At 40.8% G+C, this 18,166-nt stretch overlaps 1 protein-coding gene across 9 annotated transcripts in view; it reads right to left on the reverse strand.

The window, feature by feature from the left end:
- The window catches only part of LOC133525828 (uncharacterized protein CG43867), a 515,679-nt gene that overhangs the window by 8,077 nt on the left and 489,436 nt on the right, over window positions 1-18,166 (reverse strand). For 4 of the 9 annotated variants that reach the window (XM_061862221.1, XM_061862220.1, XM_061862223.1 and 1 more), the window contains 11 exons: window positions 17,933-18,094; window positions 17,348-17,488; window positions 16,121-16,265; window positions 15,612-15,724; window positions 13,908-14,162; window positions 8,316-8,432; window positions 7,629-7,786; window positions 6,248-6,425; window positions 5,736-5,891; window positions 5,416-5,590; window positions 4,816-5,145 (listed from right to left, as the gene is read on the reverse strand). In XM_061862221.1, the coding sequence (XP_061718205.1) occupies window positions 4,955-5,145; window positions 5,416-5,590; window positions 5,736-5,891; window positions 6,248-6,425; window positions 7,629-7,786; window positions 8,316-8,432; window positions 13,908-14,162; window positions 15,612-15,724; window positions 16,121-16,265; window positions 17,348-17,488; window positions 17,933-18,094 (1,791 nt within the window). In that variant the 3' untranslated portion in view covers window positions 4,816-4,954. Of the gene's footprint in view, window positions 1-1,384; window positions 1,515-4,815; window positions 5,146-5,415; window positions 5,591-5,735; window positions 5,892-6,247; window positions 6,426-7,628; window positions 7,787-8,315; window positions 8,433-13,907; window positions 14,163-15,611; window positions 15,725-16,120; window positions 16,266-17,347; window positions 17,489-17,932; window positions 18,095-18,166 lie in introns of those variants that run through there. The other 5 variants (XM_061862228.1, XM_061862222.1, XM_061862225.1 and 2 more) reach the window with 5 other exon arrangements.

The following is an 18,166-nucleotide window of genomic DNA, read 5'->3' on the forward strand; positions in this document are numbered from 1 at the left end:
TGTTGTCATTAACAACTATGTGTCTGGCTGGGTAACTGTTCCCAGTGGCGTTCCTCAAGGATCGTTGCTGGGGCCTTTGCTTTTCAATATATTTGTCAATGACATCAGTGATTGTTTCCACACTTCCAAATTGCTATGTTTCGCTGACGACATGAAATTTTTTACCAAAATTAATTCATTGGATGACTCTGCTCTTTTACAAGATGACCTTACACGTCTTGTTGCATATTGCCAGACCAATAAATTAGATCTAAATGTATCTAAATGCTTTACTTTAACCTTCACTAGACAACAAAGTTCAATTCCAACTTCGTACAAGCTAAATGATCATGTGCTTAAATCTGTGTCATGTATGAAGGACCTGGGAGTCACCCATGATTCAAAGCTTTTATTTGATACTCATATAGATAATATAGTAACTGGTGCTACCAAGACTTTGGGATTCATAATGCGTAGTTCTTTACATTTTACCCAAATTAAAACTATAAAAGTTCTTTATTGTACATATGTCAGAAGTAAACTTGAATATGCGTCTCAAATTTGGAACCCCAGTTATAATATTTACATTAACAGAATAGAACGTATACAGAAAAAGTTTGTAAAATACCTCTGCTTTAAAATGAAAACTCCTTATAATTCATCCAATTATGAGAATATTTGTAAAAAACATCACCTTATCCCACTACATAAACGTCGACAGATTGCAGATATTACTTATATACTTAATATTTTAAATGGTAACATTGATTGTCCTGAATTGCTCGCTAAGCTCTCCTTCAATACTCCATCTAGGTCTAAAAGATACTTCCCTCCCCTCTCAATTCCTTTTTCATCACGTAATTACAGAAAGAATAGCTTTCTACTACGAGCTGGTAAAAGTCTAAATGAACTAACGAAGGAGCGGGATATAGACGTTTTTAATAGCAACATCACAACTATAAGACGGATTCTAACAGACAAATTACTTGAGTGAGCTAGTCGTATGTGTTGGCATATTATTATTATTGTATCGATTAACGTATTAAGATTACTAATAAGTTTTGGTTTCTTTGTTCAGTATATAATATAACAAGGATTAATATTTAAAAATATTAGTGGTAACACGTTGTAAAAAAAAAAAAAAAAAAATCTAGTGCTAACCACCAATTATCTGTTAACCTGTTGCTACCGGTGGGAACCTATAATTGGCTCTTTGTTATCTATATATATAACTATTGTACAATCTATAGCTGTTGGTTCTCCGAACAATAAATAATAATAAATAATATAGCTTTTTGAATTATAGTGGCACCAAAATCTATGAACTTTCTTTTGCAGTAAAGAGCTGTTTATTTATTTTTAATTCATTAGAACTAAGTTTATTAAATGCTGAAAGTTAACGTACCCTCGCCTGGAAGAGGGTGGCTCCAAAGAAAGGCCACTTGCGTGTGCAGTTGAGGTAGATCCGCACGCAGTCCGCCGTACTGCGGCCCTTCAGCGCCGTCCACTTGCTACGTAGCTTGTCCTCCACTTCTCTGCAAGAGTAAATAGAATATAAAACTATGAAAATAAATATTATTGCCAACTCACTGAATTTATTAATAAGCTCAGCAGGAGGCCTTCACTGGCCTTAGGATAGTGCAGAACATAGACAATAGTACATTGTGGATCGAGTGAAATTTTGGATACGAAGCAGGCTGGAAGGAATTAAAGACCCGAGTTTGCAATATTCTTGCCCCCGGAGTTACACACAATGTTTTTCATCACACTTAAGAAAAAAAAACTAAATTTTATGCGAAATTATTCTTAAATACGGTGAATATCAAACATTCGTCCGCCATTTTGTAATTTCTTGAGAGGTCGAAGACACAGACCTATTCGACTTTCAGCCACGATTGAAAATGATGTAAAATTATTTTAAATTATTATAAATCAAGCATTTACATTTGTAGAAGTGACATTTGATGAAACGGAACTGCTGACGATGAACAGAATGGAACTCTTCAACGCTGCATAGTTCACGTTTGGCAATTTGTTCTCTTCGCATGTTTGTGAAGCAGTTAGGTTTCAAGGTACATTTTTGTCAAGTTTGAGTTTTGATGATGGATTCCATGAGGAATTGAGGGTACTTCTCAACTCTTTTAAGCAAACTTATAGTCATTTTTAATATTATTTTATGCATGGTGTGAAATAATTTATTTTATATAGTCGAATACTCTATTGCGGGTATTTTACCAGTCTTTTTAATTTCATTGTATGAAATCCAAAATCAACAATAATCTTTCTATCACCGGTCTCCCCTCATTGAAGTCGGTTTTTTTTTCTTAAAAAATATTACGTTTGGTAAGGTGTCAAGCAGTAAGCACCCACCTGAGCTCGTCGTTGCTGAGCGCGGCGCGGTAGAGCTAGGGGTAGAAGCGGTGCGCCAGCGGCTGGTTGTGCGCGCTGCTGGGCGCGCAGTAGTCGCCCATGTCCAGCTGCGCCATCAGAGCGCCCGTTTACGTTTGGTAAGGTATCAAGCAGTAAGCACCCACCTGAGCTCGTCGTTGCTGAGCGCGGCGCGGTAGCGGTAGGGGTAGAAGCGGTGCGCCAGCGGCTGGTTGTGCGCGCTGCTGGACGCGCAGTAGTCGCCCATGTCCAGCTGCGCCATCAGAGCGCCCGTTTACGTTTGGTAAGGTATCAAGCAGTAAGCACCCACCTGAGCTCGTCGTTGCTGAGCGCGGCGCGGTAGCGGTAGGGGTAGAAGCGGTGCGCCAGCGGCTGGTTGTGCGCGCTGCTGGACGCGCAGTAGTCGCCCATGTCCAGCTGCGCCATCAGAGCGCCCGTTTACGTTTGGTAAGGTATCAAGCAGTAAGCACCCACCTGAGCTCGTCGTTGCTGAGCGCGGCGCGGTAGCGGTAGGGGTAGAAGCGGTGCGCCAGCGGCTGGTTGTGCGCGCTGCTGGACGCGCAGTAGTCGCCCATGTCCAGCTGCGCCATCAGAGCGCCCGTTTACGTTTGGTAAGGTATCAAGCAGTAAGCACCCACCTGAGCTCGTCGTTGCTGAGCGCGGCGCGGTAGCGGTAGGGGTAGAAGCGGTGCGCCAGCGGCTGGTTGTGCGCGCTGCTGGACGCGCAGTAGTCGCCCATGTCCAGCTGCGCCATCAGAGCGCCCGTTTACGTTTGGTAAGGTATCAAGCAGTAAGCACCCACCTGAGCTCGTCGTTGCTGAGCGCGGCGCGGTAGCGGTAGGGGTAGAAGCGGTGCGCCAGCGGCTGGTTGTGCGCGCTGCTGGGCGCGCAGTAGTCGCCCATGTCCAGCTGCGCCATCAGAGCGCCCGTTTACGTTTGGTAAGGTATCAAGCAGTAAGCACCCACCTGAGCTCGTCGTTGTTGAGCGCGGCGCGGTAGCGGTAGGGGTAGAAGCGGTGCGCCAGCGGCTGGTTGTGCGCGCTGCTGGACGCGCAGTAGTCGCCCATGTCCAGCTGCGCCATCAGAGCGCCCGTTTACGTTTGGTAAGGTATCAAGCAGTAAGCACCCACCTGAGCTCGTCGTTGCTGAGCGCGGCGCGGTAGCGGTAGGGGTAGAAGCGGTGCGCCAGCGGCTGGTTGTGCGCGCTGCTGGGCGCGCAGTAGTCGCCCATGTCCAGCTGCGCCATCAGAGCGCCCGTTTACGTTTGGTAAGGTATCAAGCAGTAAGCACCCACCTGAGCTCGTCGTTGCTGAGCGCGGCGCGGTAGCGGTAGGGGTAGAAGCGGTGCGCCACCGGCTGGTTGTGCGCGCTGCTGGACGCGCAGTAGTCGCCCATGTCCAGCTGCGCCATCAGAGCGCCCGTTTACGTTTGGTAAGGTATCAAGCAGTAAGCACCCACCTGAGCTCGTCGTTGCTGAGCGCGGCGCGGTAGCGGTAGGGGTAGAAGCGGTGCGCCACCGGCTGGTTGTGCGCGCTGCTGGACGCGCAGTAGTCGCCCATGTCCAGCTGCGCCATCAGAGCGCCCGTTTACGTTTGGTAAGGTATCAAGCAGTAAGCACCCACCTGAGCTCGTCGTTGCTGAGCGCGGCGCGGTAGCGGTAGGGGTAGAAGCGGTGCGCCACCGGCTGGTTGTGCGCGCTGCTGGACGCGCAGTAGTCGCCCATGTCCAGCTGCGCCATCAGAGCGCCCGTTTACGTTTGGTAAGGTATCAAGCAGTAAGCACCCACCTGAGCTCGTCGTTGCTGAGCGCGGCGCGGTAGCGGTAGGGGTAGAAGCGGTGCGCCAGCGGCTGGTTGTGCGCGCTGCTGGACGCGCAGTAGTCGCCCATGTCCAGCTGCGCCATCAGAGCGCCCGTTTACGTTTGGTAAGGTATCAAGCAGTAAGCACCCACCTGAGCTCGTCGTTGCTGAGCGCGGCGCGGTAGCGGTAGGGGTAGAAGCGGTGCGCCAGCGGCTGGTTGTGCGCGCTGCTGGACGCGCAGTAGTCGCCCATGTCCAGCTGCGCCATCAGAGCGCCCGTTTACGTTTGGTAAGGTATCAAGCAGTAAGCACCCACCTGAGCTCGTCGTTGCTGAGCGCGGCGCGGTAGCGGTAGGGGTAGAAGCGGTGCGCCAGCGGCTGTTTGTGCGCGCTGCTGGACGCGCAGTAGTCGCCCATGTCCAGCTGCGCCATCAGAGCGCCCGTTTACGTTTGGTAAGGTATCAAGCAGTAAGCACCCACCTGAGCTCGTCGTTGATGAGCGCGGCGCGGTAGCGGTAGGGGTAGAAGCGGTGCGCCAGCGGCTGGTTGTGCGCACTGCTGGACGCGCAGTAGTCGCCCATGTCCAGCTGCGCCATCAGAGCGCCCGTTTACGTTTGGTAAGGTATCAAGCAGTAAGCACCCACCTGAGCTCGTCGTTGCTGAGCGCGGCGCGGTAGCGGTAGGGGTAGAAGCGGTGCGCCAGCGGCTGGTTGTGCGCACTGCTGGACGCGCAGTAGTCGCCCATGTCCAGCTGCGCCATCAGAGCGCCCGTTTACGTTTGGTAAGGTATCAAGCAGTAAGCACCCACCTGAGCTCGTCGTTGCTGAGCGCGGCGCGGTAGCGGTAGGGGTAGAAGCGGTGCGCCAGCGGCTGGTTGTGCGCACTGCTGGACGCGCAGTAGTCGCCCATGTCCAGCTGCGCCATCAGGGCGCCGAGCTCCGCTGCCAGCTCTCTCGTCACCGGGAACCGGCCTGCTACCACTGCGACAATATCATACATTCAGTATATTAATTAAAAAAAAAAACCCCTGGGTATAAATCTAGCATAAGTAACAAGGTATTAGAAAGAGTAAAGAAACACGCCCAAAAATATTCACTATGATATATCCCTTGGCGTTTTTATTCAACATGTAAGTAGGGGGGTCTATCCACGTAATGTATTTATTTCTGTACAAATTAATCAAGTCACTTACGAACTTTCACGGCCCTTTCTTCTACTACGCGGTATGTTGATATTACTTGATGTCTTACCTTGTTGGTTGACTTGATAGCACAGTAACAGCCGCTCCTTATCCGTCTCGGTCCGCACGGAGCTCTTGAAATACAGCCTGTTCCTGTACGTCAGTCGGATCACTCGAGAGTTCTCGAACTTTCCTGAACCTTTCTCTCGGAGCGCTGTCTCCCATTTTGATATTACGTCGCATAACTGGAAATATGAGATTTTGTTTTAGAGGCATCTGAAGTGTTCACTTCTTAGTCTTTCACATATATTCAAGAGAAAACTTATAACACACTTGCCCACTATTATTATAACGTACATATTTATATCCGAAATCTGAAAACGAGTTTACCTTCTTATCAGGTTTGATATGATGTTCTAGATCCTTCTCTATGGGGTCGTCGCTAAATAGCGCGAAGCCCGAAGCGGTGGCCTCGCGGCAGCCTAGCTCCGTGCTTAGCGTCGCCAGGAATTCTTCTACCGTCGTCGACCCGTCGAAACTTATTACCTGATTACAAAATTATATTTTTGTTAGTTGGCGATTATGGTAAACACAAGACTCGGTAAGCTGTCCGTGGCCTATGCATAGTAGGTATGCATACTTGCAACAAGGATGCCATAACAGAAATGCTCCTTGCAAACGTGCTAAATGGCAATAATAGATGTGTGTGTGTAAGATACAGCCACACATAGTCTGCTGTTATAGTGTGCTGTAGTATCACAGCAAAAGTTAGAAATCGGCGGAAGGTACAATATAGAACGCAACGTCGAAAGGCGAACCTTCGGAGGCAACGAATTGCCGACGATGTTGTAGCTGAGCTATGGGCTTAGGTGTACAGAATAGATGTTGTTTTCTACATATACCTGGTAAGTGTTGTTGAGCATGTGCACGGGGATGGCGTGCGGCAAGCAGTGGTGGTAGGGGTTTTTGAGCAGGATGGAGAGCACCTCCATCCGTGAGGGTTTGTCTTCGCGGCCGCCGTTGCGAATGGTTCGCTCGAGAGCTCGGGAGCAGTAGGCTGCGTATTTGCCGCATTCCGTTCTGGAAATGTAAGGCAGTTGTATTCTGGGATCTATTACTTTATCTGTACATTAGACCAAGAATTAAAGTTTGAGTCCGCTTGAACGTGGTAATAATTTTAAATGCAAATAAATATTGGGTTGACATATTTTATTGGACTACCGGCTATGGATTCTCACACAGGGTTGTCACATCTGTAGCTGTCGCCCAATTCGATTTAACATTTGACTTAAAATTCCGTGAGAAGATACTTAAAAGTTTGGTTTATGTTTGAAGTTTTAATATCATTTTGAAATATTCAAATTCTAACAATTTCAACTTTCGCGTTTTGTACACACATTTATAGTACATTGTGCAACGAGCGGGGTAAGTGAAATTTTGGACACGAGGGTGGTAATTCCCGACAGCCGCAGGCTGGAGGGAATTAAAAGGCCCGAGTTTGCAATATTCTTACCCCCGGAGTTACACACAATGTTTTTCATCACACTTGCGAAGAAAAAATTAAATTAATTCTTAAATACGGTGACATATCAAACTTCTGTCCGCCATTTTGTAATTTCTTGACAGGTTAGGCATCGAAGGCACAGACCTATTTGGCATTCAGCCGTTATTGAAAATTATGTAAAAATATTTTAAACGACATTTTAATTAATCAAATTAAATAATTTTAAACATAAACAAAAATATAAATTACAAACGTCAGTATTTTAAAAGTAAAACTCGTTTATGCTACTTGATTTGTATGAATAAGTGACATAATTTAAGAAAAAAGCTATAACTCCCTAGGGAGTTATAGCTTTTTTTCGCAATCTATAACTCCCGCGGGAACAAAATAAGCCTTTGTCCTTCAGTACACCTGCATGAAATAAGATCTTTTTCGAGCAAGTTTGATGAAAATGATATTAACGGGTCTAAAAAAATGATAAAAAAGGTAAACATAACTAATTTATATTCACACCAATTTTATTGTCGTTTTGCGTACATCTAATTAAGTTTCATATAAATAACCTTAGTTTGATGATAAGTATAAATAACGAAAAATTTATACTTATCATTAAACTAAGGTTAATTTAGAGTTAGAATGCTGTAGAGGTAAAACTACAGGTACCACAAGAGCCGCACGAACAAGCTAACAGCCACTGCTAATAACCTATTATAATTACGAAACTGTACCTACGTACATCGGAAAAGTCAATACTTATCTCTAAAATAAGATACACTCACTTGGAGTCAGAATGCCTGCTGAGGTGTAATTTCAGATACCACAATAGCCTGTTGTTCCGCGGCACGAACAAGCTCACAGCCAGCGCTAATAACTGCCACCCTTGCACGAAGCTGTATGTCGGTGGGTTGCTCTTGCAATCCACGGAGAGTAGAGGCGCCTGGAAAGTTCCATATGTTATGGTGATTTGATAGAGATTGCTAAAGATTGGTTTGTTTTGAAAGTAAGAAAACATCTAACAAAGTTATTTTGTTTATGTTGTTGATGTTATACAATACAATCAAAGAAAAATGTATATATTATTTTAGAATAAAGTTAGTTGACATATTGCGAAAACACATTAATGTTGCCGTTAGGTCAAGAAATATACAAATTAAAAATTTGTTAGTACGTACTTTTTCAAATACTGTCGCTTTTCTCACTTTGCTTAACTCTAAGTTGCGAAGAAGTAAATAATATATTGGCTTCTTTTTCTCATCCATTCATTTCTCCCTTGACGCATCGTCTATTTTAAAATAACGCTATCTACCGGGCGTCGTACACTTTTGTATTAATAAAAACGCCACCTATTTTCCAAGTGCGGAACTACACACACAACTAGCACTGTTGTATCAGTTACACCGCCAACTGTGGCCGGCGCCCAGAAGTACGCACCGCCATCTGTGTTTCCTCCCCGGAACGTCATGTACCTGTATGGAGCTGGGCGAGCCGCCGCTGGGCGCGGAGTCGCTCTTGTTGTCGCCGCCGACGGACGCGGCGCCGGTGTCGCACGTGAACAGCGATTGCGTCGCGCATAGTAGCAGTTGCTGTACAAATGAAATGTTGGTGGTCTATGGGAGGCTAATGGGGTATTTAACTACCTTCTTATAGTTTAATTTGCCCGTTACAGAGATTGGAGTTGGGTAGCTTGTTAATTATCGAATCAATACATTTTAAAACATGTTGTGATTGCGAGACGAACAAGGACTTTAATTACCAAAATCGACACAAACCCTTGGTGTTAGTTTGCCTATTTCAGATCGCTGTTAATTTTTTTAAGAGATAATTTGACAACTCTAGCCATTAATAATAAAGAGACAGCATGCCCAAATTATCTGTATGCTATTGTAAACACCATAGAAAGGTTTGATATGCTTATCTTATCTTATACCTTTAAACGAGCAATTCTTGTATATATATATATTTCACGGATCTCGGAAACGGCTCTAACGATTTCGCTGAAATTTGGTATATGGGGATTTTTGGGGGTATACAATCGATCTAGATTAGTCTTATGTTTGGGAAAACGCGTGTTTTCGAGTTTTCATGCGTTTTTCTTTCGACGCAGAATATGGTCGCTAATTTCGTATTGCCGGCCACTATCCGTCTGGTCTAGCGGGTTAAGACGCGGACGGCTAGAAACGAGTGTTACGGGTTCGAATCTCGCCCGGTGACTAACTTTTTTTTTTATATATGTTCAAGTTTACATATAATTTTTTTAATTTTTATTGTTATAGACAAGTTTAATTTAGTAAAAAAATGTAGTTAAGATTATCACCTAAGTAATACACCACCATACTACAATAAATAGTTATAACCGAGCCAAGCTCGGTCGCCCAGGTACTTTATATTTATATGTTATAGTGGACTAACACATTCAATAACTAAAGTAAAATTGTGATTGTAGGGTGTCATGGTGTCAACACATTTGTATGAATGATCTGTGACACAAACATACTTCGGAAACACATATGACATAAATGTAACAAACAAGACAGTGAACCAATATTAACACAACAAATACAATGACAGTGTGTACACTTTACGGTTTAACGGAATGAAACAACTCTATGCCATTTTATTAAAACGCTCACATACTGTTCTTCTTTTCTCCAAAAGAGCAGCACCTTACATAATTTAAATGTAAAACAAATCGTACAAAAGATTCTCGATCTGTTGGTACCTCACTAAAAAAAATATTTAACGTCCAACAATACAATGGTAACCATGAACCTTGGTTTTTTATTGCGTGGAATTCTGACGTTTCCTAGTGATACCAGGCAAAAAAAATACTTCTTAAATTTGTGGCGAGACTTACAAGCCAAAATAAAATATGTATTGGACATACATTTTGACATGATTATTTTTACTTACAACCATCATTTTACTTTATTCGTGAAAACAAAGATAGTATTATTTTGAAGTGAACTATTTGGACATGATAAAATATCAGGTATTTTTCTGGGGTGAAAAATAATTGTTACTGGTATCATTCTAATGGTCTAACATTATATTCTTTATACTTTGAACTGTACGATCTCGTCTGGTTTTAAAGAAAAGGCACGAAAGGTCGGGTGGGTCGCTGTGTTGCACTCCACCGATGGCCGACGCTCGCCGCTGCTGCCGTCGCAAGATTTCGTGGCCGAACCTTGAGAGTGTTTTCTTACATCTACCCTCCATTTCAAAGAAATTGCAAGATTGTTTACGTCATGAATCACATCATTTGGCTGTGAACAGTTACAGTGTTACTTCATTGATATAATTATTATGTTCGTTGAGTAATTTCGTTTAGGTACCGGAACTGCCCACTTTAAATTTTCTCAGTTAAAAAAGAGTTCATGTAAGACAATAATATGTACAAGAAAAAAATGTTTATCATCCCTGAAACGTCAAATTATGTCAGCTGTCAGAATTCCTTGCAATAAAAGATGAGAGTTTAGGTACCATATTTAACCTAATTACCACAAAAAAAAAGAACTAAAAACTGAAGCGCCATCTAGTTTAAGGGTAAAACCATATTGACTATACTTTGATATGAGGCCCATTAATTCTTAATGTGTTATTAAACTGTACAGACTTTTAGCTACCTATTCCTATTAAATCCCCAGGGGATGGGAAAAAAAATATTGAAAGTACGTTCTTTTAATTTGGTTGTACTCAGGGGGGCGAAAGTTAAAAGCGCCGCACTTTTTACATAGAAAGTGGCGACGCCGGCGTCTTGTTATAGCAAAATTTGCTCACCTGATGCTTCCAAATAAATCAACTAGATGGTGTCACCGCGGAAAAACATGTTTTCTGCGCTGGCTATGAAACTCGCATCCAATTTTAAAAATAAAATAAAACTTTGTCTCTGCATTTTAATTTAACACAAGTTCCGTTTCAGGTTTAACGTTTAATTTTTTTTGTGATTTAGGTAACTCATATTTTTTAAATAGATTTAACATACTTTAATTCAAACGAAAAAAATATAATCGTTTTATTAACAACATTAACTAAGTAAAATTGCCGAGGACGCCTAGTTTCAAGTTGGCTCTCTTTTACTATACATATATTATTATACTCTTTGGCTGTACTTATACGCTGCCAAAAGTAACTTTCACTGCACTATGTATACAAAATCGTGTTTATTAGACAGTGAACCTTCTGCCTTCTGTACGAACGACTAGTTTATATTTGTTCTGTGTTTGTGGATTTCACTGCTGAGGTTTTCAATGTTGAAGAATTTCACACATCATCACATCATATCTTAATCTTATATTTCCCTGATTTAGAAGTACAGATAACTTTTTCATAATAATATTTTTACTGTACTGTACATTACTCGTAGTTAGTGCCAGTGCTATACGTTATTGTCTTTGTGCGTTTAAATATACCCAATACACCAAACCTCTAGCTTTCTCACCCAGTGAATATATACAGATGTAACGTATCACCCGTGTGTATTTTATGATTTAGTGCAACTGCATAGTATGTGTTTGAATGATACTTAAATATGTAGTAATGAATTGCTAAAGAAATAGTTGTTCCAACCAGTGCCCAAACACTAATGTTGCCCGATGCCCAAGCACAAATGCCACAAATTCTCATAATCTCATTACTGCAAGCTTTAAATTTTCAGTTATATCTCCTTCTCCTCTTCCTTTAACTATATTGAAAGGCGACAAATAGCGTCACATATTCTATTGGATTTAACATACAGGTTAGAAAGGGCTCTGGTTTTTTAAACAATAGTGTTGCCATAAATCTGTCAATACAACAAAGACTAAGAAGAGTTATTGATAAGTCAAGTTATGATTTCGCTGTAGGTATGCATCTTTAAGCTTTGAAGGGTAAAGGAATAGTTTAAACAGGGTACACGAGTGAAAACACGCACAGCATTAAGAAGAATATAGATGTACATATATAAAAATAATGCTATCATCTAATACTTAAATCTCAACTTGTTTCTTATACGTATGTATACCAAAAACACACTATGCAATTACACTAAACAATTTATCTATATACTTACCGTGCACACCGGAAGATAAACTTTGAACTAGATAATAATAGGGTATATAGTTGTCTAAACAGTAAATATAAGGATAAGGCTAAAACTTGCAACGTCAACCTTTCATAACAAAGGAAGATCTAGTGCGAAGGGCGATGACAGAGTATGGATGACAACAAACAAACATTCCCTAGGACTAAAGGGGGCAACATTCTTGGAAAAAGTATAAAATAAAATGGGGGGAAATTTACACCAACATTCCATTTGAAAATTTGCAACAACAGATACATATCGCTTTCACTGCACTGGCAACATTTATACCACAGGTAACTTTCTTTATCTACGGTGTTTCTATGTGAGTTGCCAGTACTATGAGATCAAGTTGGAATCCAACTTTTGCCCTTACACAATTTTGATCGTCGAAAAATAATAATGTCTAACAAATTTCGCATATAATAAAGAAGCCAATAAAATTATCACTTTCACAATTCCAAATTGATCAGCCACGAGACATGAAGCTTTATTTTTAATAGGCAACACACAAAGCTGACGCTAAATGGCTTGTTAGTGTATATTTACAATTTCTGAACGCGACGTAATGTTTTTTTTTCGAAGCCTTATAAATTGTGGCTGCCAGTGTTAAGCGTGGAAAAGTTCACACTACTGAATGAGTGCTAGTGAAAAAATAAAAGACCGGTGTTCGAATGAATGAGAGAAATGGTGACAATATGAGGAAAGCTTTAAAGCGTCGCGAGAAGCCGTTGCGAATATAAAGCGAAATAATGTTTAACCAGTATTCATTTAAATAAATTCAATTATTGAAATTTCAGAATATATTCAAAGTATTAGCTATTTAGATGAGCAAAGTGTGGTTTAAATCAATACTGGTTAGACTTTATATTCAATGGAGGCTTCCATTTCCCGATTATTAAAATTTTATATTTTCATTACTGCATTTCTTATAATAGATTTTTTGTTGTGTATTTTAGAAGCCATGCCATATCATTATAATAACAAAATACAATTTAGTTTGATAGTTTCTCAAACGAATTTGTATTGAACAGCAAATTAAAACAGATAATGTTAGAGTGCTTTTAGATTTGCATTAGTTTCAAAATGTAAACTTTATTTAAAATGCGAATATTTTTTTATCTAAAAGCACTCCACATTTTAGGCACGGTCGAGCAGTAAGAGTGGTAAATGGTATATTTTATTAGCATCAGAAAACTATTTTAATAATTAAGTGGGACTTTTTTCGTTGTTTATCATGTCCAATTAAATTATCATTATAATCAATAATCCACTAGTGCAGTTGTAATGTTTTATTATACGATGAGACAAATCTTAGATAAAATAATTTATACAACAAACAAAACTAACAAATATCGTTTTGTTTGTTGTACTGTACCGACCGTTCAGTGACGCTCTCATTAGGGGGGTGGTGTTTTATAATAAACCAATTGATTTCTGTATAGGTAATCTTAAATATTTATGTTGTAGTCCTCCTGATTCTGAACTGAACTTTTGGTCTTTATCACATAGTTTTATTTTGCTTAATCACCTATGACTCAAATGGTGACCACGTTTTTTCGACAAAAGTAAGTAATATAAAACTATATCACTTAGACCAAAAGCTGGGATTCAGTAGGACTACAACATTAATGTACTTGACCATATAGAAATGCATTGGTTTAGTAGAAAACACAATCCCATAATGAATGTTTTTTGAAACATTAATTAGACCAACATAGTCACAAAAATCATTTTCGTTTTTGATTTAATTCTTATCTGTTCAATCTAATATTAATATGTAGGTAAGAATAAGCGCGTGACACCCGAAGCCAATTTTATAGCTGCGTTTAAATTATGTAGGTACAGACGCCAAACATATATCTACATATTTGCATCTTACTCCATTGTGATAAGGCGCAAAATGTAAGCATATCTTTGAAATCAACCGTACACGATTTTAGCCCCCCGGAAAACCCATGGACCACCCTCCACCGCGACCTTGTAAAACCTTGCAACTTACATTCTTAAGCTTCTGCGCTTTAACGTTAAGCTTCTGATGGCGGCGCGCGCTCGCCGGCGAGGGCCCGGGCGCCGGCGTTACCTGCACGCCGTGCTTGCTGTGCGTGTGCGGCGCCGTCTGCCGCGCCAGCGCCGACACCAGCTCGTCCTGCAGCTCGCCCACCTCCAGGCACTGCTGCAGCGCGTTCTGCGCCAGCACCACGTGGTAGTCGATGCCGCAGTGCTCCACGCACACCGACATGAACAGTGAAATGCACTGGAAGCACAACCGATTCTAGCTCAAGCTAAATTAACGAAAATAACCGTTAAACTAGTATTATGTGAGATCAGCCTCAGAGTAGGGTTCCGTAGTTACTCTTCCATCACAATAAGCTAAACTGGAGCTAAAAGTATGGTAGATTGTTAACCAAGGGATGAACTGTGGGTGTACGTCTTTTTACTATGAAGGGGAAACTTTTTGCGATAGCTCAAAAACAGCTAAACTGATCATATCCGCTATAGTTTTCATTTAATGTCATTCTTAAGCTCTACTTCCAAGATTTTTTTCATATTTTTTTGGCCTATGGTCCAAAAGTTAGAGGGGGCACATCTTTTTTTTCTTTCGGAGCAATTATCTCCGAATATATTCACTTTATCAAGAAATGTTTGTTGAAGACCCCTATTAGTTTTGAAAGACCTTTCCAACGATATCCCACACTGTAGGGTTGAAGCAAAAAAAAAATGTTCACCCCCCCCCCCCTTTCCGTTTAGGGGAGGTACCCTAAAAAAAAAATTAATTTTATTGTACGACTTTGTCGGCTTTATTGAGTTATATATCCATGCCAAATTTCAGCTTTCTAGCACTAACGACCACGGAGCAAAGCCTCGGACAGACACAGACAGACAGACAGACAGACAGACGGACATGGCGAAACTATAAGGGTTCCTAGTTGACTACGGAACCCTAAAAAGGGTTCACGGAAAAATTATTTACTTGTAATACGATATCTTTTTTGAAATATCAGTAGACATAATTAAAGAACAATTACCAATTACTTAAATATTGTGTACATAACTTTATTGTTTATACATCGTTCAAGTACGCTATAGCGACGTAGAAACAGCGAATTTGGCCTGGTAGCCCCTTAACTTTGAAGCCTTGTATTCTGAAAACTTGACTCGGGCTTAAGAGGGAAGTATAACATGTGACCATCCATACAAAAAGAGAAAACGTTTTTCCATTCTCCATGTTTTTAGTATGTTATTGAAGCAATGAAGAACTAGGTTTTCCTTTTTCTCAAAATTTGCAAATAAAAATATTTTTTCAGGAACGCGAAACCTAGAATATATTATGCTGAAGCGATCGACATCAAAATCAAAGTGATTTGTTAAGATTTAGTTAGTGAAACATTCTGAAGCTTCAACACCGATAGATTTGTCTAGTAAAACCTCAGGTCGCGTTAGTTACGGCCTGAAAGCAAAATATTGTAACGTTTAACAAGCACTTTAAACACCGAGATAGATTGGCTAGCTTACCTTGAAACGAAAAAATAAACATTCCACGCTCACGAAACTTCGTTAATCTACTAACTTGTACCAGTTTCATAAAAACATTTTTTTATTCGTTTTGAACTTTAATGAACTAACTGACTGTCTAACCTGATTTTTGACTACATAAATCGAATTTTGTTTCTAATTCATTAAAAGTAGAATTGAACGAACATACCTTAAACAGTTTTAGCGCTTCAGCTTGTAATGCTTCGGACGTTAACGAGGTGAGTGGCGACGTAATATGTTCTTTACTGTACAGTAACGTCGGATGCCTCCATAGCACGCAATCTGTAATAAAGACCTCACATTGACTTCTCTAGGAAACAGCATAAATTCATTATATCTGGGAAGCGTGCGTAAACTGCAGAAGGCAGCACTGGAACTATTCATTGGTGCTAATTGTCACTGTCACGTTTAAGTTTCAAATTTAAGACAAAAAGCGATTTAAGGCTTGCCAACTCGCAAGGAAGCGGCCGGCGCCTGTTATTAGCGTAAAGTATTAATGTCAATAAGTTTCCAATTATGGATACTCAGAGCAAGCTCTCTGATACTGAATGTTTCATAGGGCCACAGACTCGTCCTTATAATCAGTCTATTTTGATACAAGAATAGTAAGCTAGCACCTAATTTTAAATACAAATAAAGTACTAGATCAATCCATAAAATGTGATAAAAGTGACTCACTAGGGTCCCCGTCGGTCTCCATAAGCTTCTGTACCAGCTGCTCGAAGTGCGTGCCCTGCCCCAGCCCGGCGCCCGACACCACCGTGAGTTGATACAGCCACGAGTCCTTGTCGGCTTTGGTTTCGAACAGGAGGTATGTTGGTCCCTAAAATTTTATAATGTGTGTGTTTAAGTTTTTGACAATAATTGCACTGTTTTTAACAGTGCTGACTTATAAATTTTCTTGGATCATCAAATGGATCTAGTTTATCAGGCTAGCTCATGTTTACTTTTAAGAAAGTCAATAATAATAAAATTCCCAAATCTTGTTCGCAAAATTTATCGATAACAATACAATGGACACATGCACTATACTTTTTTTTTTGGATAATAACTAAACGCAGAATCCATTACAAATTTGAAAATTAGGTAACATCAAATACAACTACACTACTATAATTCTATTTGATGGTTCACACCTGACAAATTGTATAAAAAAATTTAGGGCTCAAGAGAGTTCACAATTCTCCTACGCCATACGTTGCCGACGTTGACGACACTTTTAGATACTGTTGGGCGCAGGTCTTTGAAGGAAACGCCGAACATAAATTTAATATAAACTGTATTCCTTTTTGAACTTATCAAGCCTACGATTATCGTTAAACTAAACTCTATGGCATATATTTTTTGTCTATAGTTCGTGTCATCCACGATGACGCGCAGATTTATTAAATCTAACCTTAATAACATGACAATACGAATCACGCGTCGTCGTGAATGACACGATCTATACTCATATCGGTCTAAATCTGTCATCTCTATTTGAAGGTACGGTATCGTACAGATACCACACTTCACACTTCGCAAATAACCAATACCATCATTCGTCGACTCTTTGTCTTTTTGAGTGCATTAATCGACTACCATCGTCCATCGCACACAATACTGAACTTCAGTTTTATAAACACGCCCGTATACATACAAATACTGTCTACGTACACAAAAGACACACTAGTCACTACCACACTAGTAATAAGTTTTCTCACTGACCCCAGTTACCTGGTGCTGCGGGTAAATCGCAACTGTCAGATGGTTCCTCATGTCACCGTTCTTCTCTTCCGAGCCGCAAACAAAACAACTATCCATATGTCGCTACTAGCTAGATCCACGCACACAGGACAGACACTACGTCCAAAGACACACAAGTCTACGCACACACAGACACTAGTAATAAGTTTTCTCACTGACCCCAGTTACCTGGTGCTGCGGGTATATCGCAACCGTCAGATGGTTCCTCGTGTCATCGTTCTTCTCTTCGGAGTCGGAGTCTGATACGTGCTCCACGTCTTCTACACGGGCGTCGCGCATGTTTATCTGGCCCGTTGGGTTCTGGAATTATTTAATAGAAACTTGATAGGTAAGTACTGCGCTGGGAGTTATTAAGTATAGGATTGTGGTCTCTGTAGATCAGTGAAATCGTGACATGCAGCTCCAGTAAACTATCCAATGAATAGGAATATATCTGAAAAGTTGTTATTTGTATCAACTTTTGTGGAAAAGTGCTGCTTTCTTTAAAATTGGGGAAGAAAAAGAAAATTTAGCCTAATTCATTTAGAAATTCATGTATATATTTGAAGTAGTAACCCTTATCATTTCTATACATCATTGTAATTTACTTAAGTCGATAAAATCTAAGACATGCTACAAACTGAATGCTAAAACCTATTTCATTTTATTTTGTCTCTCAAATAGACGAAAGTTTTATCCGATTGTAAATTTCACTAAACCTTTGCCAATTATATAATGGATTGTTTATTTATAATTAGAACATACCTGGTCCCCAGGCGACTTGAAGTACAAGAACATCTTGCCGATGAGAACGCACCAACTCTTCTTAGCGTGGCCGTTCTTAACTTTCGTCAGCCAGCCCTGAATAGTTGGCTTGTTATCTTCTTTGCTCAGTAGGAGTTTCGTCGCGTTTCGCCTTTGAACGTTCTGAAAATATAGAAAAAGTCACTAACTAATTGTAATTTCGTGATTATTTTTGCGCCAAATCTTGCAGGCCTC

Source organism: Cydia pomonella, chromosome 15, assembly GCF_033807575.1.
Source record: "Cydia pomonella isolate Wapato2018A chromosome 15, ilCydPomo1, whole genome shotgun sequence".
In the NCBI taxonomy this organism is placed as follows: domain Eukaryota; kingdom Metazoa; phylum Arthropoda; class Insecta; order Lepidoptera; family Tortricidae; genus Cydia; species Cydia pomonella.